This window comes from Ammodytes marinus (assembly GCF_949987685.1).
Source record: "Ammodytes marinus genome assembly, chromosome: 2".
Taxonomy (NCBI): domain Eukaryota; kingdom Metazoa; phylum Chordata; class Actinopteri; order Uranoscopiformes; family Ammodytidae; genus Ammodytes; species Ammodytes marinus.
In genome coordinates this window covers 25,148,967-25,174,314 of record NC_137231.1, presented here as the reverse complement: position 1 = coordinate 25,174,314, position 25,348 = coordinate 25,148,967, and the positions used below count along the sequence as shown (strand labels likewise).

At 38.9% G+C, this 25,348-nt stretch overlaps 5 protein-coding genes across 5 annotated transcripts; 2 read left to right on the top strand and 3 right to left on the bottom strand.

Moving 5' to 3' along the window:
• Positions 1 to 272: 272 nt before the first annotated feature.
• On the top strand, positions 273 to 2,642 carry il12b2 (interleukin 12B 2; the record flags this gene model as incomplete). The annotated part of the gene is made up of 7 exons (XM_080035482.1): positions 273 to 379; positions 791 to 872; positions 1,035 to 1,274; positions 1,443 to 1,545; positions 1,700 to 1,887; positions 2,255 to 2,403; positions 2,520 to 2,642. The coding sequence occupies exons 1-7, from the start codon at positions 371 to 373 to the stop codon at positions 2,640 to 2,642; spliced, it is 894 nt and encodes a 297-aa protein (XP_079891608.1). The 5' UTR covers positions 273 to 370.
• Positions 2,643 to 6,879: 4,237 nt separating this feature from the next.
• LOC307265308 (protease-associated domain-containing protein 1-like) lies at positions 6,880 to 9,936 on the top strand. The gene is made up of 5 exons (XM_080047004.1): positions 6,880 to 7,097; positions 7,404 to 7,504; positions 7,617 to 7,726; positions 8,952 to 9,119; positions 9,237 to 9,936. Exons 1-5 carry the CDS (start codon positions 7,022 to 7,024, stop codon positions 9,355 to 9,357), a joined length of 576 nt encoding a protein of 191 aa, XP_079903130.1. The 5' UTR covers positions 6,880 to 7,021; the 3' UTR covers positions 9,358 to 9,936.
• A 2,681-nt stretch (positions 9,937 to 12,617) lies between these two features.
• LOC307261936 (sphingosine 1-phosphate receptor 3-like) lies at positions 12,618 to 13,508 on the bottom strand (the record flags this gene model as incomplete). Its single annotated transcript, XM_080042648.1, has 1 exon — positions 12,618 to 13,508. One exon carries the CDS (start codon positions 13,506 to 13,508, stop codon positions 12,618 to 12,620), a length of 891 nt encoding a protein of 296 aa, XP_079898774.1.
• Positions 13,509 to 16,826: 3,318 nt separating this feature from the next.
• LOC307256496 (uncharacterized protein) lies at positions 16,827 to 17,744 on the bottom strand (the record flags this gene model as incomplete). The annotated part of the gene is made up of 1 exon (XM_080035471.1): positions 16,827 to 17,744. One exon carries the CDS (start codon positions 17,742 to 17,744, stop codon positions 16,827 to 16,829), a length of 918 nt encoding a protein of 305 aa, XP_079891597.1.
• Positions 17,745 to 20,363: 2,619 nt separating this feature from the next.
• LOC307256489 (sphingosine 1-phosphate receptor 3-like) lies at positions 20,364 to 21,248 on the bottom strand (the record flags this gene model as incomplete). The annotated part of the gene is made up of 1 exon (XM_080035462.1): positions 20,364 to 21,248. The coding sequence occupies exon 1, from the start codon at positions 21,231 to 21,233 to the stop codon at positions 20,364 to 20,366; it is 870 nt and encodes a 289-aa protein (XP_079891588.1). The 5' UTR covers positions 21,234 to 21,248.
• Positions 21,249 to 25,348: the final 4,100 nt, after the last annotated feature.

Sequence of the window (25,348 nt, the reverse complement as noted above, 5' to 3'; positions counted from 1 at the left end):
CATTACAGTAATTCAGCTTAAAGGCTGAGGGCAACCCCCCAACCCACTCAACACCTACACTTAACACTTCATATCTTCACATCAGTCACAAAACTCAGTTTATCTGTTTACTAAATTTGACATGCAAAACAGTACTGAGGAAATGCCCCTCCCACCATCTGTCATCGGGCGCCTGTCACTTTGCCATGGCTCAGTTTCTGTCTCACCACTAAAGGTGCCATGAGGATGATGATGGCAGTGTTAATGATGATGCATGCTGGATCCTACCATATAAAATGATGCTTGTTGGTCAGTTGGAGCATACACTGCATCAGGATTGCCACGACTGAACTTCTGCTCTTGAGGTTTTTTTCAGCGTTACTTCATCTAAATGGAAATGGTAAGAAATAACTTGGAGTCAATGCAGAGATATTTTATTTTATTTTATTTTATTTTATTTTATTTTATTTTATTTTATTTTATTTTATTTTATTTTATTTTATTTTATTTTATTTTATTTTATTTTATTTTATTTTATTTTATTTTATTTTATTTTATTTTATTTTATTTTATTCACTGTTTTAGCAGGTCAGTTAATGTGGAATTTTATTAAATGATAGAAAAGAGAGAAAATTACCAACTTTGCTATTGTGGTCATTTTTGAATGGTCCCAACACATTTTCTCCACTTAAAGCCAATTGAAACATCCCATTAACAAATATTTATTTTGTTTAGCAAGTCCTCATAGTTACTTTAATGATTGAATGTGAGTAATGGATCCTTTTTCAATAATGTCCTCCAATCCTCCCAGGGGACTTTGTCAGTGTGGACGTTTGGGCTTCTGTTTGTCAGCCTCACAGCAGCAGATGGACTCAACTTCTTTCCAAAAAACTGTATGTCTTGCTCATGGTCCACATTTTCTAATACAAATTGTTTTCCATATCTTGAATGGTTCTGAATCTGTTTATCCTATTATCATATGTATGTGTGTGTTTTTAGGGGGCATGTTTATGTCTTCTGTGTGTGTGAACCTGTTTGTTTCTTTGTTTGGGTAGTTGTGGTTGCAAAAACCAACGACGCAAATGTCATGCTGACCTGCGTCACTGAGACTGCTGGAGCTGTAACGTGGAAGTTTAATGGTGAATTGATGAATGATGTCCAGCTAGATGGTCAAAATCTGATCCTGTCAGAAGAAGTGGATACGCCTATGTTGGGAGAATACAGCTGCTGGAGAGGAGGAGAGATGTTGTCATCCACCTATCTGCTACTGGAGGCTGAGGAGGAGGATGACACGGGTGAGACACTCTTGTTTCATTTTTCCAATTCATGCTTCTGAAGAAGACAGGAATATCTCAAATGGAGAAACTTGTTGTACACACACATAGAGGCCAACACATCCAAAGCAAGCACAGACAAAAACGGCAATATTTTGCATTAAACATCTGTTCCCTCACATTGTGTAGATTCTCTCATCACTTGTCGGGCAAAGTCTTATGATTGTACCTTCAGCTGTAACTGGAGCCACAGTGGATACACAGCAGTGCGCCTGGGACTGGGCCAGGACTGGTAAAGAAAACACACACACACACACACACACACACACACACACACACACACACACACACACAGTAAAGAGTCTCAGTGTAATAGATGTGCTGTATAATGACAATGTGTCTTTCTCAGTGTTACATATTGAGTTCTACTGTTTGCCTCTTAACAGTGAAAGTGGGAAGTCATGTGAATGGGTCAGCACCAGCGATCAGGTCCTGAATGGGGGATTCCAGTTCGAGCTGTCCCACTCCGTGTCACCCTACGCCGAGGAAAGCACCACGCTCGTACTCACCGCCGAGGCCCTCAGCGACCTCCACATCCTCAGGAGAACCAAAAGCTTTTATCTCAGAGACATCGGTAAGCTGAGTGAGACTGAGCCTGCCACACTAAAGGAATTCAACAGTACATTATCAAGATTCAACAGACAGATTTGTTGACTGAGTGCAAAAATTATTAATTAAATCATTAGCTAATTGGTCTAAAGGGGTTAATTTAATATTTTAATAAAAACGATTAGTGTTTGACTCCAGTGATACAATTTTTCAGAACATTGTCTGAATTATTTTTTATTTATTTTTAATTTTTTACACTTTATTAAAAACTTGAACCAACTTATGTCTGTTTAAAATTAAATTATTTTCCAATCAGTGTTACAAAAACACCTGTGACTTGTGGTGATTCAGTGGCCCTTTCATCCATGTTTTTTTCTTCTTCTTCTGTTCAGTTCAACCCGACAGTCCCCAGATAGTCAAGTGTGAGGAGGTGGATCAGGACCTGAATGTGACCATTGATCCTCCATCCAGCTGGTCAACTCCCCATAGCTTCTTCAGCCTGGAGCACCAGATCGAATACGTCTTTAAGGATGACGGCAAGGTAAACAAAAGTTTGCACTGAGACGAGTTGTGGTAAACTCTCCCCCATGTCTGTCTGCCTGTCATTCTGTAATTTTCATGTGTTTTTTCTTATTGTGCAACCTGTCTGCCTTTTAGACCGGACGTTCCTCATCTGCTCTGATACCAAAGGGGATCAGCAAGCTGAGGGTTCGATCCAGAGACTCGCTGGTGCTCTCAACCTGGAGCCAGTGGACTCCCTGGAAGAATGTAACCTACTGATATTATTTCAAAGCAAAACTGTCAGCTCCTGCTCTGTGTTTGTTCTGTCATGTCTACCGTACAATGTCCTCTAATGTCCTCTCACCTACCGGTTTTCACTTTGTGTTTATGAACAGTATTATTATTCATGTTTATTTATGACTCAAACTATTTATGTATTTATTTATTATTTACATTTATTTAATCAAACACACATAAAGGACAGCAACCACCATTGTGAAATGCAGAAACAGTCATCAAAAGCATTGCTTGAGGGCTAAGGGAGATACCAGGGAAATGTAAAAAGGAGACACCAACCTCCCAACTTACCACACAGACAATTCAATATGAAATGGACCAAATCCTATAAATCATGTTTTTTCACTATTCTGTCCGTTAAAGGATCATTGGCTTAAGTAAATCAAAACAATACATAATTTAGCATGAACCCTAGGTTTAGTTTGCATTTCAGCTGAAGTCCACTTCAGTATTCTTTTTACACATACCTTCACACATTATGTTTTCCCCCTGTTATTTCTGTATAAGTGTTGGTGTTTCTCTGTATGTTCGTGGTTTGGCTATGTGCAAAACCTATGGCTATTAAAAGAGCTGTGTGCTTCCTTCCTTATCTATTTCCCCTCTTTATTTCTATGCAGAAGTGTTAATATGTGTTCTTAGAAGTGTCAAGCTGTGTGTGTGTGCTTTATGTATGTGGGGTGGACAAATTATTAGAATAGTTAGTTGCTGAGTGTGTGAACTGTAATGGTATTTAATTGACTCAAGGTCAGAGTAGCAATTTAGTTTCTAACGTCACAATCTTAGGTTGAATGGCTGAATTATAAAATAATGGAAACAAAAGATGCTAGCACTTTTGGTCATCATTATCATCACTATTATGGGGGTTAGGATAGTCCAGTATCAATAATGACAAGTCATTGTTTTAGTTTGCACTAATATAATTAGCTGGTAAACAATTAACTCTTTATTAAATTAAACTAAAGGCTATGTATACTTTATTCGTTTGTTTTTCGTTGTTAATGACAAAGCAAATGTAGTTTTTCATCAATTAATACTCACATACTTACCGGTATCTATTGAAGAGTTCTTTAATCAGTTGTAAAAAATAAGAGGTACAAAGAAAGAAAGAAAAAAGGCTACCAATGATTGTCTTTTTTCAGTGGCTGTTACTTTAAGTAGTTTGCTAATATTTTTCAGGTTATACAAATTAGAAATCATCATTCATGCATGATAATCTTGTGCAAACTATACATAGCCTCTAAGGCCCCAATTATAGAAGACAGTAAAATGCATTGCAGCAGCTGTGTAGTAGTCGAATTTCCCCATGGCTGACAAAGACTAGAACAGGCTGGACATCATCATTGTGTTTAAGAAAGGTTTAGATCTTTAGCAACCAGATGTGTTATAGATGACAAATGCATTAAACCAAGCAAGAATTATGACATGATTTGCTATTAGAAAATATATTTTCTTATTTTCCACGTATAGTTTATCAAATTGGCATTTTCTCAGGTTCTTTTCTGACATATAAAAACCACCTGAAGTAGGTTGACAGGCCCAATAAAAATGTAACATTTTCTTTAGATTTTCCCAAACCTGATAAAGAGTCACATGGGACAGAGCACTCATCTTGAAACTGGAGCAGTAACTGACATGGTTATGCAGGGAAATGAAATTAATATTAAAGCAATGTAATATTGTATATCATTAAAGTAACCAACAAGTAATTCCTTAGTATTGTAGTAGCATTAAGCCAGAACTTGCTAAGAAACTAATAATGTTACACATTAAAGTGTGATGTACTTTGTACTTAAAGCTTTTCTAATTTTACTTTCTTGTCATCAATTCAATGGCCATTTCCCTAATCTGTCATTTATCCATTGCAGGTGATAACAGGGGGAAAGCGTATATGCAAATGTAAAAACAGAGCAAAATCTTGCTGTCAAGAGTTGCCTTCTGGATCCTTGGATCACTGCAAGAAGCAAAAGAAGAAAAAAGGGAACAAAAATGCTAACCGAAGCCAGACATCTTAAATAGAATGTGTTCAAAACCTGCATTGCAACTGGGATCGTGCTGGTGTACAAAAGTAAAAACTTGAGATTGGGGATAATTTTTAAATTAATAAATGTTGTGAAATGTACCTGTGATTGTGAAGCACTTGAACAAATATGTTATTTGAATATTTAAAAGCTATGAATTGAAGAAAGCCTTATTTGTGTTGCTGTTTGATTAACAGTGCATCAATCTAAACCTCTGTGAATAATGATTCAGTTTCTGCTCAAACTGTCGGTTTCATTGCATTATTTTAATATGCAGTTCATTATTTGCGATTGAATTAAAAAAAAAACACTGTTTTTGTAACAGTTTAATTTGCTATAGGCCTCAGCTAAAAATAAAAGATAAACCAGTTAAAACCAAACTATTCTATTTACATGGCACTTTGATTACTAAATGCGATTCAGCAGTTTGTTACAGCTTTACTGAAAATTGGTTAAAGACAAAATATGCAGCACGAAGGCACACATCTGCTTATGTGTTGGATGCCAAGGCCTTCCAATGTTTAATATGTCATTATGACACTCAGTCTTGAATAGTTTCCCTGTTACAACACCTTCTGTAGGTTATTACATTAGGCCCTACACAGGGGCGGTTCTACAGGGGGGCAAGGGGGGGCAGTGGCCCCCCCACTGAAGAGCCTTGCCCCCCCAGCTGCCCCCCTAACTTTTGCATTCTCAAAAATGTACTTGTAAGAACAAACCTCCACTATGTCAACAAGCCACACAAATAATTTAAACAAACAATAAATTGAACAAAAGTAAATAATTTTGAATCTAATCTTATGCCCTGCGCCCCTGCCCCTCAAATACTTAGCCACGGCCCTGCATCATATGCGCATATCGGCGATCACACAGTTTGTCACACACAGCGAGTCAGCGCGCTGCTGTGCCATGCAGCCCTGCGAAGAGTTACTGACCTGCTCCGAGCATCTGAAGGTGAAGTCAGTTTACCCTTGTGAATTTTAAACACACCAATTTAACTTAAAGTTATATTTGTAATTAATGTAATGCAATGCAAAAGTAGCTAATTCATCAATAAGAGCACAACCATTAATCGTTGGCCAAAAGGGAAATCACTCGCTTGTGACGTGTAGAAGCATATTGCCCTTTTATTAATTTGTAGGCCTGTTGTAGTACAGGCAAGAGCTTGATAAAAATATTTAAAAAAAAAACCTGGATGTTCGGATCCATACAATTTAACACTGGGTCGCCGTTTCGAGAGAGAGAGAGAAAGAGAGAGAGTTGCCGTTTCTGAGGCATTAAGTTACTACAGTGACACTGACAGTGCTAGCTAGGAGATCGATACTTTTTGTATGAACAGCCAAACATAGCCTACTAAAAACTCTCACATATCACAGCAAACGAGCTGCACAAATTAAACCAGGTTACATAATCATATGTTAAAGACATGAATAAATAAGTGAAGGAATAGAGGGAAAAGAAGAAATAAATGTGAGGGATGAAGAGGAGGTTTTATATTCAGACAGAGGGACAGACGACAGAGGCAGGTAGTGATCAGCAGGCAACATGGGAGATAGAGAGAGAGAGAGACATAGGGTTAACATGGCTGAAAGGTAAGCAGAGGGTCTGACTGCAGTCCCAGCCTAAACTACTGTAGCCTATTGTTATTCTCCTTCCATATAAATTCCACTACACTAGAGTGATATGTCATGTCACTCAAAATAACATGTTTCAATTATTGCCTGTTTTCTGTTGTAGCAATGTGTTGTATAGGGTAAGCTATGTAGGCTTAAGATATAGGCTACACATGTCTTATTTTATCAGAAATGATGATCAATATAATATATATGGGGATTCCCTCTACCGTCCTCCCATGCCCCCCTGCCAAGACCTCTTGCCCCCCCTTCGCCACCCCATGTAAAATGTTCTAGATCCTCCCCTGGCCCTACATAGGCCTACAATATGTTGAACTATGAAAAGGGCCGTCTGCTTAGCCTAATCAAGGCACTCCAAAGCAAATCCGGTGCCAGGTGGGCTACTATCATAAAATATATTAAATCTGTACGCAACACATTGAACAGATATGTATGGTGGCTAATGGGGCCCAACCATTGGTCTATCATAAAACCCAACGGCCCTGCAGCACAGTTTTCTAGTAATCCGACGGGATTGCAATGTACGCATGCGCGAGAAAAGCAGCGCGGAAGTGAATGCTGAGCATTGCTGAGCCGCAACTGTTGTTCACCTGTTCACAAACAGCACGAGACCTACATGTGCGGACGAAGGACCACTCGCTCGCAAATATAAACCGTCACTGAAAGCTAGTCTATGCAACGTTAAACGGGCTCTTCAAATGTCTTGAAGATGGCAACAGTCTTACGTACAACAGCTTTATTGCTGTATCTCTGGAGTGTCTTTGTGCAGTTCAGTCGCGTGACAGGTGAGCGCGAGAGGCGAAGGCAAGGTTCAAGTGCTATTAAACCACTCATTTAAGCTTGAACGGGTCGGTGGTGTTAGCTGAATGGTTTCAGGAGCATGCTAACGCTTTTTGTTGTTGTAGCCCCCACGATTCGTCACGTCACGTGTGCAAGTCAAATGTAGAAGCGTAACGTTTGTGTCATATCCATTTTGACTTTCCATTCATCATATCCCCATGCTGTTGTGGTTTAACAACACTGACTTCATAACTTATCATGCACTTATTAGTCGTGTTGAAGGGTTTCTGTTTGTCTTTGGTCATCTGTAGGTCTTGGGATCAATGAACTGCTTTATTTCAAAGTCATCAGTCCAGAGGAGATTGGGTACATCTTCAGTGCTGCACCTGCTAAAGACTTCGGAGGAGATTTTGTCAGTACTCTGCTCTTCTGAATTGAATTTGTTCGCCTTAAGATTCAAAAGGCTGTGCCACTTGTGATCGTAAACCTCAACCATCTAATCAAATCCCTCTTTTGTTTCCCAGACGTCATCGTATGACCAGATTTTCCTGGTGCCAGCTGACCCAGCGGACGGCTGCTCAGACCTGGAGGACAAAGAAATCATACATGGACAAGTTATCCTGGTGGAGAGGGGGTACGTCCACATGCCTAAGCGCCTATAGTTTCATTGGATGGGCCTGTTTAAAGGGTTCCTACTTCCTACAGATCCTTAAAAAGTCTTAAAAGGCATTTAATAAATTATTCTAAATACAAGGCCTTACTTGGTTTGAAAATGTCTTCAATAAAACTCTCAAAAGGGCCCAGTGATTCTGGAGAACGCTAGTTCTTAATGTCCGTACTGTGGTTGCGTTCCGAATCGCATACTTTCTACTATATAGTATGTAGAAATGTAGGATGGTTAGAAGTACTCGGATGTCCTACTTCATGCGGCCAAGATTGTTAGTGTTAAACTGCATCCTATTTGGGCGATTCTGACCCACAATCCAGTGCGCACGTGAAGTGACGTCACATCGACGAAGCCTCCATATGAAAACAAACAGGGATGCGCCGGATATAAAAGCAAGAGGCAAGATCAAGGTGCAATGTTATGATGAAATAAGAGAGTAAAGTATGTCCCAATAATATGGTTACTGCATCCTAACTAGATTCTTTTTATCGTCGGATGTAGTATGTAGAATAGAAAAAAGAAAGAGTATGCGATTCGTAACGCAGCCTTTGTGTGTGCTGGAAAAAAAAAGGCCAGTGTTAACACACAGCGTAGGCTCTGTAAACTGGTATGTAAACAAAGGGGGCCCACCGTAGCTATAGTATGCCTGTTTACAGAGCCTAGGCTGTGTATTAACGCAAAAAAAAAATCTGAGCACACACAGTATGGACAGCAGATCGTGAAGACATATTCACTGATTTTGACCAAGAGGGATTTTAATAACAAGCATTCTCCAAAATGGCTGACTCCAGCTTTAATGATAGTAAATGTAACAAACCTATGTAATGTTCATTCGTTAAAAATCATCTGTAGAGAACAGTGCCTACCCATGATAATCAACAATTGTCTGGTCTGGTGTGAATGTTCAAAAGTAAGTTTAACCTGTGCTAAGTGTCTTGTGTCATACACAGTGTGTGTGAAGGTAATTTGAAGCCACTTCTACTTGTGAGTTAATTGGGGATGAGGAGATGTTATATTTTGCAATGTGTCTCCTCCAACTCCAGTGTGTGATTAAAATCAAACTGCACAATGGGATGATAGACTTTGAATAAATATGCGATAACATATTACTGGTTGTATTATAGCTTGTGTTTGATGGCACAATCTAAAGTAGTCTCTCACATTTCAATGTCTGTTCTTGTGTACTTTCCAGTGGTTGCTCTTTTGTACAAAAGGCCAGAAATGTGGAGGAAGCAGGAGGCAAAGCTGTCCTGATTTCTGATAATGCAGTGGACAACGACAGTCAGTATCTGGATATGATCACTGATGGAAGCACTGCCAAACCAAGCATACCTGCTCTGTTCCTGCTGGGACGTGATGGGTAAGACAGATGCACATTCAGACCTGTTTTATTTTATACTGTTTTATTTTACATTAGCATTATTCCTGTATAATTCAGGACTTAAACAATTTTCCCCTTTTTTCCCTTGTATTCTAGGATGATGATCAGACGATCACTTCAGAGACTAGCACTGCCGTGGGCTGTCATTTCCATCCCTGTCAATGTTTCCTCTTTGGCCTCGTACCCACTCAAGCAACCGCCATGGACATTGTGGTAGAAAACATGACGCACACCCACAACATCCTGCACTTCCTCACTCAGTACACCTTCTTTCATCTGTTCATATCCTGTCAGCAATGAATAAACTCATGACCTCACAGTACAATTCTTTTGGTTTTGGTGAAACAAATTCACATGCACTAGTAGTGAACCAATAAATGATCATATACACATGATTGTATCCCTTTTAGAACATACAGCAAAGTGCGTGTGAAACAAACCTTTTAAAAGTGTCCAAAATGAGTCTCTGACAGAGCCTTTGAATCAGGTGAGGTCAAACTGTACTAAAGAAACATGAATGCTTTTGTCAGTGCTAAACAGAAGTTGACTCAATAAGGAAAGTGGTTTTTAAGATAATAAAAGTACTTTCCAGTTGAGTAGTCTCTAGGAACTTCCGTACAGATGATCTGTTGTCACTAGCTAGTGTGATTGACGATAACATATCACATACAAATTCCACCTCACAACAATACAGCCCACCAGGAATGTCATCACACTGTGGAGATGTTAATACATATACCTGCCTATTTATTTGAACTCTAAACTGGGTGAAACTGTGATCAAACATTTCTATTGTGTCTCCTATGGTAAATAAATATATTTAAAAATAAATGTTGTATAAAAGACTATCATTTTTTTTCTAAGTTAAAAAACTCTTACAACCGTACAGACCAGGCACTAATATTAAGTAAATTAATTACCTGCAAAGCCATCACAAATGTATCAAGTCTTTTTCTAGTCTAGGTATTTACTATATATTTCAGTTGTCTTGTGTTTTATAAACAAATGGAGCTGACCAAGGTCCTGATCACCTGCTCACATGGCACTCCATACATTTACTGAACATGTCTTACGGATCCTACCATTGAACTCATTCCATTTGTATGGTTCCATAAGCGTTTGTGTATAGGCTGTGCTAGCTGCTGAATCACGCAAATACTTTTGAACTCGTTTTTTCCTCGGAAATCACAAAATAACTACGCTGGCTCATGGTATTCATTTTGAGTTTAAGCTGTACTGTGGATCGAAAGTTCACCCTTTTTTTTTTTACCAATAAAATATATCCCTAGATTGAGTTCTTCTATAGTCTGTTCTGCTTGACCATAGATAACATACTGTCTCATTATGTTAAACTTACTTGGACATACACCAATACTGCACTTGCATTTTATTCAACTTTCTTTCTGTTAATTGCTAGCCTGGAAATCCAGACCTGCTGCTGGAAAATGTACTTTTCTGCGCCTGTTGGTCTGGGCTCGATCCATTGAAGCTCATTAAATATTTCAGAAAATTCCGAGCTACATTTCAATTGGTTCTATCTGATGTGGGCGGGCCAGAATCCCATGTATGGTGCTCTGAGGCAGACGTAACCAGATGACAACAGTGCTGTGCATGCGCCGTCCAAGCCGTGGTAGTAAACAACAGAGATGGCTGTGGATAGGTTTTTTGAGTTTGAGACGGCTTTGGCCTCGACACTTAACGATTTGGAAGACGGCTTTCAAATCTTTCATTAGCAAGAAAGAGGAATGTTCTGTTTTGCCGACCGACCACGGCAAAACTGGATTTCCAGGCTAGTTTATTGCACTAGTTTAAAAAATATATATAAATAGTTGTCCTTCCCCATCCACACCAATAATTGCACCTCCATGGAGGAAAATGTTCTGGTGGATTTACAATGAGTTTTCCCTTATACCAATTGTTCATTAAGTTGTTGCTAATGAACTTTATGTTTGTAAACCCCAGTGATCCAGGCTACACATTGGGCTGCTACTAGGAATAATATACCTGCCTTATTAATGTTATGGACCAGTAGGTCACTTGGAACTTAATGTTTCTCCAATTTCTAGGCTACAACTATGTTTTTAAAGTCAATAATGGACTACATCAACTTTTGCAACACCTGTTTACATCACAACCAGTTACACACAACTATAACACAGGGCATGTTTCCAATCATTTTGGCCGGCCATCCCCCCACATACTGTATAATTAAAACATTAGTTTTATAAAGTGCATACCAGAAGGCATCACACATTGATACAGAACCAATTATAGGAAGCTAAAAAGTGTTCTTGACTTCTGTATGTGCAAGTCAGGTCAGATTTCTTATTTATTTTTGCTTCAGAAATGCTGTTTGAAGTTCTTAGGTCATATGTGTGTGTCAGCCTTTGCAGTTCAATGTAGATGAAAAGCTTTGTGTCGTCAAGTTAACTCAAGGCAAAAGTATTAATTCTTCAATGCAATCCTTTCAGATCCAACCTTTTTACAACATTTCATTCATGTTTCTGAATAATGAAGAAAAACACAAAACAATAGTTGCCTATTCCTTTATTAATGTATGGTTTTAAAGCAGAAACATGATTCCAAGAAGAAGGTCTTCATTATTTATATTCGCCCTTTCACTATATCATTTAAAATTGTATTACCTAATATTGTAAAATGCATTCCCTAAAATGTTCATTTACATTTTCTCAAGACAAAAATCAAAAATACAAAGGCTTATCAGATCCCACTAAAACCGCATTATTTTCAGTCAACATATTCTGTAGCAATACCTTCCCCATCTAAACTAAAAGGCCTTTATTTCTTATATTGTTTTTAACCTCGAGCAGATGCCCCGTACACCCTAACCTCACAGAGGTGAAATAAAGTAGCACTGTATATCTCCTGCTGAGTGGTAACTTGGATGTTGACGCACAACAGTGAATGATTAGTTTGTGTAGGCTATACTATCTGTAAAGGTACAACCAGAACTTAAAAACAAGCCATTACAGGATGCACAACATAGCCGTTCAAAAGCCCAAAGTGTATGACTCCTCTCGTGTGCTCAACGCGCTACTGCAATTCAGCACCACACACCCCGGACAGCGAACACCAATGAACTTAATTTCACCACGTCTAAAAACACAATCATTCATAACAATTGATAACAATTGTTTTTGTTTTTTCACTGTACTTTCAGTATGCTAAAAAATATTCAGTGACATAAAAATAAAAGCATGGGGAGAGAGAGGTAAGAGAGGAAAGGCAACAACAAAAAAAGATTATTTGGAAAAAAAATGCTAAATGGAATCCTCCTGTTCTTGTCATTTCCGTGATGTTTTGATGTCTCCCTTCCCATCCATAGAGCCGGTTCTGAAGGAAGGGAAATTAAAGTTTGAATAAGCAAAGACAGCATCATAGCACAATATGTATGTACAGGTGAAAAGGGTTGAACATGTGGTAGTGGATACAGTGTTTTCCTTGCCCTCTCCCACGTTACCTCCTCCTGCATCTCGGGCACACTCTGCCCCATACCGTCCTCGCCATGGCTTCCCTCAGAGCCGGACTCCCCCAGATATACACAGACGGCGTGCACACAGCGTTCAATCGAGCCATGATGGCGAATAGATTGGTGGCCTCGTTTCTAAATACCAGCCCTCCTCCAGATGCAAACCTAATGATGATGTTAACAAAAGATGGGGTCCACAACACCAAGAAGCTTACGACGACAAAAATAATGATTCTCAGTGATTCTTTCTTGCTTTCTTTGTCTGCGCTAGGGGGTTCTCTCTCGAGTTGATACCTGGTGATAACATACAGTTTGACGGTCATGACTACTTTGGTGAGCACGATGCCTTGGAAAAGGACAATGCTGATCACGTACAGCTGCGTCGATTTGGAAAGTGGCAACAAATTCCTGGCGAGTAAGTGAGCGCCACTGTAAACCCAGCAGTAGATGTTAATGCATATCACAAACTGTCTCGTTACGAATCGGCTGTAGATGAATGGATGGCACACAGCAAAATACCTGTCAAATTGCGCGAACAGAAACGTCAATATGTTGACACCTAATAGTGACGGTAAAACATTATAAGTTCCATTTCTAGGTGGATACCCCTCCTGAACGTCAAACAGACCGAGATAATACACTGAAAAGCCCACCAGCGTGTCACAAACACTGGTGTTCAACATGAAAATGAATCTGTTTTGGAGGCGCAGCGCTCTCGTGGCCAAGATGCCAATGACTACTGTTCCGGCTACGAGGACGGCAGTCGTAGCGAATAGAATCTGGAAAATGAAGATGAGATAGTCCACTGGACTGTCGAAGGTCACCGAGAGAGGCACGCCTCCTCCTGTCATAGAGTCTGTGCTGTTGGAGAGGAGCATTGTTTAGGCGCAAATGGCTGTCATCAGCATCCATTATATATGCAAGACCTGCACCGTGAAGTCCCCAAACAGGATCACTTGAGATGCTATGATCTAATGACTTTTCTTTTTCTTTTATTATCTACAACACCAGCCACATGCAGAATTGCTGCAGAGAATAGTTAAAATACTTGAAAGACCATTTCAAAGAATGTGTTTTATTATACTTTCTTCTCACATTCAGCACATTAGGCTTAAGTAGCAACAATATAAAATAATCGCTTCAAATGATATTACAGTGGAGGAAATAAGTATTTGATCCCTCACTGATTTTGTAAGTTTGCCCACTTACAATTAATTGAACGGTCTATAATTTTAATGCTAGGTTTATTTTAACAGTGATGGACAGAGTATCAAAAAGAAAATCCAGAAAATCACATAAAAAAAGATAGAAATAATTTTGCATTTCATTGAGAGAAATAAGTATTTGATCCCCTATCAAAACATTGCTTAGTACTTGGTGGCGAAACCCTTGTTGGCAAGTACAGAGGTCAGACGTGTCTTGTAATTGATGACCAGGTTTTCACACATCTCAGGAGGATATTTGGACCACTACTCTTTGCAGATCTTCTCCTAATCTTTAAGGTTTCGAGGCTGTCGCCTGAGCTTCAGTTCCCTCCACAGATCTATTGGATTAAGGTCCGGAGACTGGCTATGCCTGTGCTTCTTCTTGAGGCACTCCTTTGTTGCCTTTGCTGTATTTTTATGGTCATTGACGTACTGGAAGGCCCATCCACGACCCATTTTTACGGACCTGGCTGAGAGAAAGAGGTTGTCACCTAGTATTCATGGTACATGGCCCCATCCATAGTTCCCTCGATGCAGTGAAGTCCTCCACCTGTCCATTTAGAAGAGAAACACTCCCAAAGCATAATGCTTCAACCTCCATGCTTGACTGTGGGGATGGTGTTCTTGGGGTCATAGTCAGAATTCCTCTTCCTCCAAGCATGGCGAGTCACTATGATACCAAAGAACTTGATTTTGTTTTAATCTGACCACATCACCTTCTCTCAAGCACTCTCTGAGTCGTTAAGGTGTTCATTGGCAAACTTCAGAAGGTTCTGTACATGTCCCTTCTTGAGCAGGGGGACCTTATGGGCACTACAGGATTTCAATCCATTACGGCATAGTGTGTTACCAATGGTTTTCTTGGTGACAGTGGTCCCAGCTGCCTTGGGATAGACACACGGTAAACCCCAATAAGTAAGCAGAACTCAACAACAACAAAATTGAGTTGATGACTTAAGTCAAATGTTTTTCAAATTTAAATATTAGGATTAGCCTACATGCTACATGTACCTTTTGATTAACGTTAATTTAAAGTGTTTATTAAGTCACCTCAAATATTCATTTAGTACGACTCAAGTTTTCATTCACATCCCAATGGGATTAAGCAAATGCAGCGACTGGTCACAGTAAAAGGCAATGACATCGACTAAAATAATCAGCAGATTAAAATCTGAATAAAAATAATAAATTGTTGCAGTCATGTACAGAATAGTTCAAAATTATCTATCTCCACCTCAACCAACTATAGAGTAAAATTCTACTTTAAAATGAATGCATTAGTAATAACAATCTAATGATATAATGGTATAACAATCGCCTTTCCTTTTATCACGTTTAATTTTCCTGATTATGCTCATGATCTTTACTTACTGTAATAACATTTTTGAAGCGCTTTTACTTGATTAAGCCTACAGAGTATTTCTAAAGTGTTCTTTCAGCATGTTTTTCCCACCACAGTGCCGATTTGAATTGTAGTTTAATTCCACCAGGCGGCGCTGTTGTCTCCTCGAAAGTGTATAATAACATAAGCCCCATTAAATGTCATGAAATAACCAATTAAAACGCTTAAAAATACAAAGAAAAATGGACAATACAATATGTGGTCATTTTTATTTCATTGCCAATGCTCAGTAAACCTGGTTTTAATGGCAAAAAGGCAAACATGTATTTTGTGAGACGTTAGGCTACTTTAATAATTTACGTTTCAGTTTTCATTTTGAGGCTGAAAAATAGGATTACAATTTGTCGATGTTTCATCTCGGCTCTGTTTCTCAATGCCACGCTGCTCAAATTCTTCCCTGCACAAATGCTCCTAAATACTCTAACAAAAATACACAAGATGGAAAAACTGCATTTTACTTTGGCCTTAAAGGCCTACTTCACCGGTTGGAACATGAAGGTGTATTGAACTCGGAGATCCTATTTAGTATAAATGTGCAAAAAAAATTAAATCGGATAATTTTAGAATGAGAAAAGGCAGAAAGAGTGTTTTATGGTCTCACCCTACAGTTTCCTTCTTGTGACATCACAGTAAGGGTTACGATTAACAGGACAGCTGGGCCAAGGGAAGACTGAGGGAAGAAAAACCTCATTCATTATATTATAATAGTTATTTTATAATGATAGAACGCTGGTTCCGTATGAAAAATAGCAGAACATAACATAATATCCAGCTCACTTCGCGGTTAGAAAAGTGTGTTAGTTCAGTCATAAATAGGCCAGTGCCATATTTTAACCCACAACCTAATAACATTATCGAAAACTTTAACAACTAAAGTACAAAGATGGAAATTTATGGAGGTACTACTTTTAGATAGCAAATATTAAATGATGTGCGTTTAAATAGTCCATATTTTGACCTCAATATTCAACCCAAAATTCATACGTAACACTTGTTAAATTTGCAAACACAACACTTCATCTCCTATAATATTTAAGAAAATAAATAATTAGAGTTAAGTAAAAAAAACGTTTTATTTATTAAATAAATGATTATTGTAAAAAGGCCTAAGTAGGCCTGGCCTACACAAACCAAAATACCGATCAGAAACAACCATAGCCGACATTATGTGTGAAATAAAATAAAAAAAATTAAATTATGACATTCACAGTTGTAATATTTTACCCCTTTAGTGGTAATGCCTTATCAATGATTCCTTCAGTGGTTGGAGTCCTCAGTTAAGACGTTATTTATGTCAGTTAATCTTCAATAGATTTCCTTTTTCATTTGTAGGGCCAACTCTGAGAAACAAGTGGGTAAAACCTGCAGCTGCTTATTGCAAGTTGGCCTATTGAAAGAAATTCTCAGATGTATTATTGTGTAACTTGATTAAAATAATTAATTTTCAGGAATATGCAAAAATCAGTCAACAGTCAGAAAAACTAGAATTTAGAACAAGGGTTATGTTTAGTGCTGTCTGAGTATTCTGTTGCTATTCAATAAAATGACCCCAAACTACACTTTGAAAGTTGAAGGAATGTTCATTGCAGTCACCTGTGCAGGGGTAATTTAACCTCTAACTTCTTCTTGCATCTCGGGCACACTCTGCCCCACACTGTCCTCACCGTGGCTTCCCTCAGAGCCGGACTCCCCCAGATATACACCGACGGCGTGCACACAGCGTTCAAACGCGCCATGATGGCGAACAGATTGGTGGCCTCGTTTCTAAACGTCAGTCCTCCTCTACCTACCAACAGTCTGAGGATGATATTCACAAAAGAGGGGCACCACAACAACAAAAAGCTTATGACGACAAAAATGATGATTCTCAGTGATTCTTTCTTGCTTTCTTTGTCCGCGCTGGGGGGTTCTCTCTCGAGTTGGTACCTGATGATAAAATACAGCTTGACGGTCATGACCACTTTGGTGATCACGATGAGTTGGAAGACGACAATGCCGAAAACATATATCTGTATTTGCTTTGACAGTGGCAAGAAAATTAAGAGCCGCTGAGCGTACACATAAAGCCAACAAAAGATATTTGCAGAGATCACCACTCGCCTGGTTATAAAGCGAGTGTAGATGAATGGATGGCAAACGGCGAAATATCGGTCGAATTGTGCAAATAAAAATGTCATTATATTAACCCCAAGAAGAAAAGATAAAATATTATAAGTTCCATTCCTAGATGGATACCCCTCCTGAACGTCAAACAGACCGAGATAATACACTGAAAAGCCCACCAGCGTGTCACAAACACTGGTGTTCAACATGAAAATGAATCTGTTTTGGAGGCGCAGCGCTCTCGTGGCCAAGATGCTAATGACTACTGTTCCGGCTACGAGGACGGCAGTCGTAGCGAATAGAATCTGGTAAATGAAGATGAGATAGTCCACTGGACTGTCGAAGGTCACCGAGAGAGGCACGCCTCCTCCTGTCATAGAGTCTGTGCTGTTGGCGAGGAGCATTGTCAGAATGATGTATCTTTAATCTATCCTTTTTATATTCTAAAGCGTGTTGATGAATATCCGCCCATTTTATACTAAAACGTTTTCCCCACGACCTAAGCTTGAAATGTTTTTGTTTTGTTTTTTCATTTAAAAAGGGTCAATGCTTTATCTTTTAATTTTATCAGTTGTTCATTAAAACTATTAACAATAAGGCCTACATTCTTTCAATTTGTCGGTGGGAGGCACAATGTATGAAAAAAGGACTCCAAAGAGAATCAAAGGATGCAAACCTCTGTAACACTTGAATACGAATTACAGTCAAAACCAATAGATCCAGTGTCAGTTACACCCAACCCCATATGCCCTGAAAATCCCTTTGACTGCAAAAAAACAAAACATTAAAAATGAACAAGTAATTAATAATAATAAGTAATAAGTATTCAGATACTGGATATGAACACTCATAAAACGTAATATAGCATGGAATATAGGCCTGCAGTCCAGTTGCCGTCGAATTAAGAAAGTTGTATGAACTACTGTTTCTTCATTGCACTTGAATAAATATCGTTTTAGGTTTGAAAATGTATGTTATCATAACCTGAACATTAAAGGGTAACATTCATGTCTAATATTATAAATCCTTTACAGGGTTGAGTCAATAGGCCACCTCCACCGCAAACATTTTGACTTGTCATAGCATAAAAACAGGTGTAAGTAAAAATAACAATTATTATAATCATAAGAATTATTGTAATTTAAAAATATTTATATTATCATCATCATAAACGTTTTGGAAAACAAAATTATATGAGGCCTAAAATAACATTTCCCCGGTTGTGGTGACCAAACTTATTGTTGCTTGGAATTGCTGTAGGTATACAGAAGCCTATGTTCACAGTCAATGGAAAAGATTTAACATTTACTTTTCGTTGTAAGAACAAACATTTTATTGCAAGAACAGATATTTTGGCTGAAAACAAATGAAACACGTTGCATTTGACTGATAATTAGGCTATCAATATTTTGCAACTTATCAACATATGTCGATAACAACGTTTCTGTAATATATTGACAAAAAGAAAACCAATAACGGTGACAAAACGTTTCCTCACAGTGACAGATATTTCTGCTGCAAGTTAGTGGCATGTAGCTACACGTAATTTAGAGGACAGGACTGGCCATACAAATCATGCCACGAGCTATCGTGTATAACTCGCAAGAAGAGAAATGTATAGAAAATACCACATCCGTGAGATCCTTATATTACAAATCATTTTAATAAAAGAAAAATGAATCCTTTCCATTTCATTCAAACAAAATGGAAAACCCATACACAAGTTTAGTGATCATTATGACCTATAAAGTTGAACCTCCACAATCAGGGCCTAACCATTGTCTGCGTCAACAATACGGAGCTGACCAGGGTCCTGAACCTGCGGCTGTCAGCGGGAGAGTAACTCTCCGCGGTGCCTGACAACAACATTATTATCTGCGTCAGGGCTGTGTGTGGTGCTCTCATGATCCTGAATTTACAGCCGGCAGTGGCATATGAAGCTGCCCACCTTACTGGATCTACCCGCAACCCTCATCATTTCCTATTGTGATACAGCTCGTGAGTCAATATTTGACGTTATGGCTCAATTGCGGAAAATTAAGTTCCATCAACACAGATATCAGTGGCACGGCACAAAACATTAGAGTCAATTAACGAAACGTAATTTAGTGGCCATGTAGTTCCTTCGCCGTTAAACAGCGGGAATGCTGCTTGTGAGCTCATCAACGCAAGCGAATCCTCCGGATCAGCACGGCTGGAACAGATCTTGACATAGGAACATTATAATAATACACATGAGGGGGAACAGGAAAACAAGTGCACATTATATTTATATATAGCATGGAGCCTTTGTCACCGCTGAACATATATTATTTCAGGCCACTCGTGAGAGGCCTCCACAGTCAAGTTACATTAACGTGATCACCTGCAACTGAAGGTCATAGGACAATGCACGATATGTTAGTGATAGCACGCTTATTTCAACAGTATTTTAATCTTGATGGAAAGTTTAATATTCAAGTGTTAACCAAACCTTTAAAAAAAAATTTAAACAAACAAAAAAAACTTTCAAATATTACATTTTATTCTGTTATAAAAAGCGTATGTTTTTTTTTGTGTAACACAAGACACATTATCTAAATGAAATGTCAGAATTAGTTGGTTAAGCCCTTTAACTGTATGGATTACCCTCGTGGCAGATACAATCTCACCTGATCTCTAGCACAGCCCATATTTCACCCTTGACATAATTCAAATACATTTACATTCGCTCAAACATGATTGAAACATGGTTTTGACCTGGCCGTTTAGTCCATGTGTGGCTACCTTTTCACGATGTTGATTCTTCATCGTATTTATTTTTTCACTCCATCAAAGTTGAAGCCAATTCTGAAAAAAGAAAAGAGGGGTGGGGTTGGAGATGGGGAAAGACAGTCACAGTAATTGTCTCATATTTCTTATTTGCACAAAAATATTATTATATGTAGAACAAATACTCATTTGGCTTAAAACAATGCGTAACGTGTGCGAAACAATTAAAATAGCGACATTTTTAATCACACCTGTTGTTTTGGGAGCGACTGTTACCTTGCTATCCGCCTTCTGGGGCAGACCCATCGCCACACTTTTCTCCACACGGCCTCCCTCAGCGCTGGGCTGCCCCAGATGTACAGAGCCGGGGTGACCAGTGCGTTAAGGCGCGCCAAGATGGCGAAGAGGTTGGTGGCTTCATTTCTGAATGTCAGCCCTTTCCTAGTTAACTGCCTGACAATTATATTGACAAAAGATGGACACCACAGAGCCAAGAAGCAAATGACCACAAACACAATGATGCGCAGCGACTCTGACTTGTTGTCTCTCTCTGCAGAGGGCGCCTCTCTCGCCAGTTGACTCCTGGCTATGATGTATAATTTAACAGTCATCAACAACTTAACGAGAACTATGATCTGCAGAGCTGCCACACCAAACGCGTTTATCTGAGCCGCCTTTGAAATGGGCACCATGTTCTGCACCGTGAGGATAGTGTATGTGTAAGTCCAGCAGAACACGCAAATCCCAATGACAAAACACCTGGTTATGTAGCGATTGTAAAAGAAAGGATGGCACACGGCGAGGTACCGGTCGAACTGAGCGAAGAGGAAGGTTAAGATGTTGACGCCAAGAAACGAGGGTAGAATGTAGAACGTCCCGTTCCTCGAGGGATAGCCCTCTTGGACGTCAAAGAGGCCGAGGTAGTAGGCCGAGAAGCCTGTCAGAGTGTCACTGATGCTCGTGTTCAGCATGAATATGAAACGGTTCTGGCCTCGCAGAGACCACGTGGACGATATGCCGACGACCACAGAGCCGGCGACAAGCACGGCGCTGGTGGCGAACAGGATGTGGAAGATGAAGATGATGTAGTCTTCCGGCGTGTCGAAGTCCACCGACAGAGGGACGGTGGCGTTAGGGAGCATCCTGACGCTCCGCCACAAGACCAGCGTTCATTACAATGCGTTTCAGAATTTAAGCAAAACCTCCGGATCTCCAGAGAGAGGCTCGAGCATAAACAAGTGTCACGTTAATTGACGCATGCCACCCATATGGAAATAACAAGTGAGGCCCTAATCGCAAGAACTCCCCGGGGTTAAAGCTAGGTCACTTGTTTGGGCGTCCTATGTTTTCCATAACACTGCATCATCATAGACGGATTATGAGACAATGGGCCCCTGGGCACAAACTCTTAAAGGGCCCCCTCACTCCTCCCTATCCAGTCCGGTACACTGACTTGTTCGCACAGATACATACAATTAATGGCAAAACATATTAAGGAAGTCAGTGTTTCCCACAGGTTTTTGGGATACTGTTGGAGGGACCCTGTACCATGTTGGGGGGTCCGAGGGCATGCCCCCCCGGATTTTTTTTTTTTACATTTTTAAAGTAAAATGCATCAATCTGGTGCACTTTGAGAGGAAATTTTAGAGGCTACATCAAATCCTGAGATGCAGAAGGAACATTATTCATATTTTTCTTAAACAGATTGGTCAGACCCATGTTCCATGATGGAGGGGCCCATTTCAACAGATAAAGGGTGGATAGCTACTTTTTATGAACAATTTAGAATTCACACATAGAAAGCTTATTTCTGTATGTGTGAGAGGGCCTTCAAGGCCCCTCATGGAGCCCCTTAGACAGAGCTACTAATGCTATTGTTTTTAACTTGCTTTTGTATTTCTCGCCCGTGCAGTAATCCACCCCTGTGCATCATACTGTATAACAAACGCCTTGACAAAAAGTAGGCTACATTAGTAGAATACATCACCAATATAGGCTACGTATTTCTTATTTAGTATACTTGTTTAAAGTATATTAGTTTACAATACAATACACTCATACACACAATAACCAACACTTTAAATAAGTAAACTGAAATACCCCTTTTAATGCAGAATAAGTATACATTTTGAATTTAATGACATGTTGATGTACACTGAAATAATGTCAAACATACTTTACATTAAACACAAAAACTACAAGAAGCTATACTTGAAATAACATTTGTATGGGCCTATTTAAAGTAGGCGTAGGTCTATAATAAACTAGAGTGGTCTAAAATAAATAGCATACTTTTTCACCAGGGCTTTTAGTGGTTTAAATCAGCCAACATAAAAAAAACGTAATTTCACCTTGAAGTCTGAAATCTACCTGGTGCAGGTACACCAAGCATTTTTTTTAAAATATTTGTTCAATAACCTCACTTTCCTCACCTCGTGCATTCACTTTCAGAGTGAAAACTTGAGAATAGCTTCTGCATCTGATATTCTTTAACAAAACACATTAGGTGCTTTACTTCAACCGACTAATCAATTCATCTGTGAAATTAGAAATTTTTGTTTTTTTTACATGATGGTGAAGGACTGTCCAACTCCTTGTCCTCACAGTTTGTTCTCACAAATGTCTGTCTTGTGTTGTAACAACATAGACACATGCCATGCATAAACAGTATTTTTCTTCTTTTTTTTTATCCAGGCAGGTTTCTCAAATCATTTAGTGAAAGTTTCCAAAAAAGTTCTCTTAATGGCCTCTTCCTCTTTGTGCAACATCTGTCCACTATCAATGAATATGATCTAATTCAAATTTGAATGATTTTAATGTTTTTACAAAGAATGGATTTTTAATTGAAAGAGTCACAGAGTACAAATATCTCGGCATCTGGTTAGATGATAAACTCACTTTTAATTTCCATATAAAAAATCTTGTTTGTCGACTACGACAAAAAATTGGCTATTTTTATAGGAACAAAACCACCTTCCCTTTATTTAGTATGAAAAGGATTATTGAGGCAGTTTTTATGTCTGTCCTTGATTACGGTGATGTGGTTTACCGGCATGCATCTCATTCATGTCTTAAACTCCTAGACTCTGTTTTTCACTCTGCTTTAAGGTTCATCACAGGAGATGCTTATGACACACACCATTGTCTTTTATATGAAAAGGTTGGGTGGTACTCCCTTAAAGAGAGACGTGATGCACATTGGCATATTTTTATTTACAAAGCCTTGATCGGGAAGCTTCCTCGTTATTTAACAGAAATGTTGCAAATTTCAGATGGGCTTTATCAGACCCGCTCCACTGACATGCTCATGCTTTATGTCCCACAAGCCCGGTCTGAGCTGGGAAAGACAGCTTTTAGCTTCAGTGCCCCCGACTCCTGGAACAACTTACAGCAACAAATTAAACTAAATACCTTCATATCCTTTAATCAATTTAAACAAACTATCTTAAATCTGCCAAACTCTACCTGTAACTGTTTTAATTAGGCTATATTGTACTTTCACCCATTTAATTTAATTTAATTTTAATTGCTGCCACTCTTCACCACTATGTAAATGTTTCAATTGTTTTTTTGTTTTTTGTTTTTTTCTTCTCTTCACCTGTTGTTGTGTATTTGATGTATTTGCATTGAATATTGTGTATGCATTGTTGTTTTTCCTTGGAATTTGTTTGAACTCGACACCATTGAAAATGAGGGTCACCCCTCAATTGGTCTCTCGAGGATAAATAAAAGTTAAATGAAATGAAATGAAATGAATTCTTTCCCCTTACACCTCTATGAAGTCGATTATTTTTTCTGCCACTAGAGGGACTAATAAGCCTTTTTTTCTCCTCATTGTCTGGCCGAAAGACTTCTCTCTATGCTGTTAGCAGCAATCAATGTTTTTTACACTAACTACAGTATATATTTGTTTTAAATTATGCATGCGATCATTGCATGTTGATGTTATATGTCTCAGTTTGTGGTCAATATATGCAGTGTGGTTAGTTTTAATGTATTGAAATTAGGTTTTTTATCCTTAAAGGGATAGTTCAGTATTTTTGAAGTGGGGTTGTATGGGGTACTTAGGCATTATAAATGTGTTACCCTTTGGATTTGGCGGTCAGGGCAGTCATTTTAAGGAGTTTAGGGGTGATGTCGCTGTAGCAGAAGTCAGCTTTGTACTGTTGCAGTTGGGGCCAGAATAAAAAAGTTTTTCTCCATATAAATGCTGACTTAAAAGCTAAATATCCGTTTAATTCTACACTAAACTTTTTTTCCACAGCTTTAGTTTTCCCCTGTACAGCAATATATCTTTTGTACATCACACCGGCCAATCAGCTGCTCGACTCAGAGCTACTGCAGATTATTCAAGAGACACAAGAAAACAAAAATAAATGGCTGTCTGGCGGCAAAATAATGTTGTGGAAAAAAATCTCAGTTTAGCGTACAATTGAAGGGATATTTAGGTTTTAAGTTAGCATTTATATATGTGGAGAACAACTGATTTTCTTCTGGCCCCCTCTGCAACATTACAAGGCTGACTTTTGCTACAGCAACATCTTCCCTGAACTTCTTAAAATGACTGTGCTGACCACCAAGAGTCAGCCTGTCTGAACACACACACACACACACACACACTAGATACTAGTCTGTTGTATCCCACTGTAACATTGATAGGGTCATTAAATTGGACCCAAATGCAGAACCCAGACAGGGAAATTGATTTTTTTTAAAGAAACAGTGGTTTATTTTGAGGTCTTTGTTGAGCTTTGTTTGGTGGAGTGATGTCCAAGGACTGTAGGAGGGATAAAGAGGTGTTGAGGATAGCTGTTTGGAGTGGAATGGGAGCAAGGAGTCTGTTTGGCAGGCAGGTGGAATAAAATGATAGAGAGCAGATGGCAGACACAAGCATAAAACGTGGAAACAACAGATAATAACTGGAACTAGCATGGCTCTACAACAGTATCTGAGTCAATCACTAAAAAACTGACCCTGATATTCAGTAGGCCTACACCACTTAATATACACATCAGGTTTGGTAAGATGAGCGTAAGGTATGTGCCTCTAATTAGAACCGGCAGTTCTGTATTTTTTAGTTTTGTAGTAACGGAACAAATCTCATTTCAAAAGTCCCAACTTCTGAAATGGTGCACATTGCACAAAAATGCATTATAGATTATTGGAGGTTAGTATTCTTTCTCAACTTTCTTTCTTGCAAATACAAATACGCCTTTTTAGAGGCCGATGTCATACAAATAAATGTGTCTGACAGCTT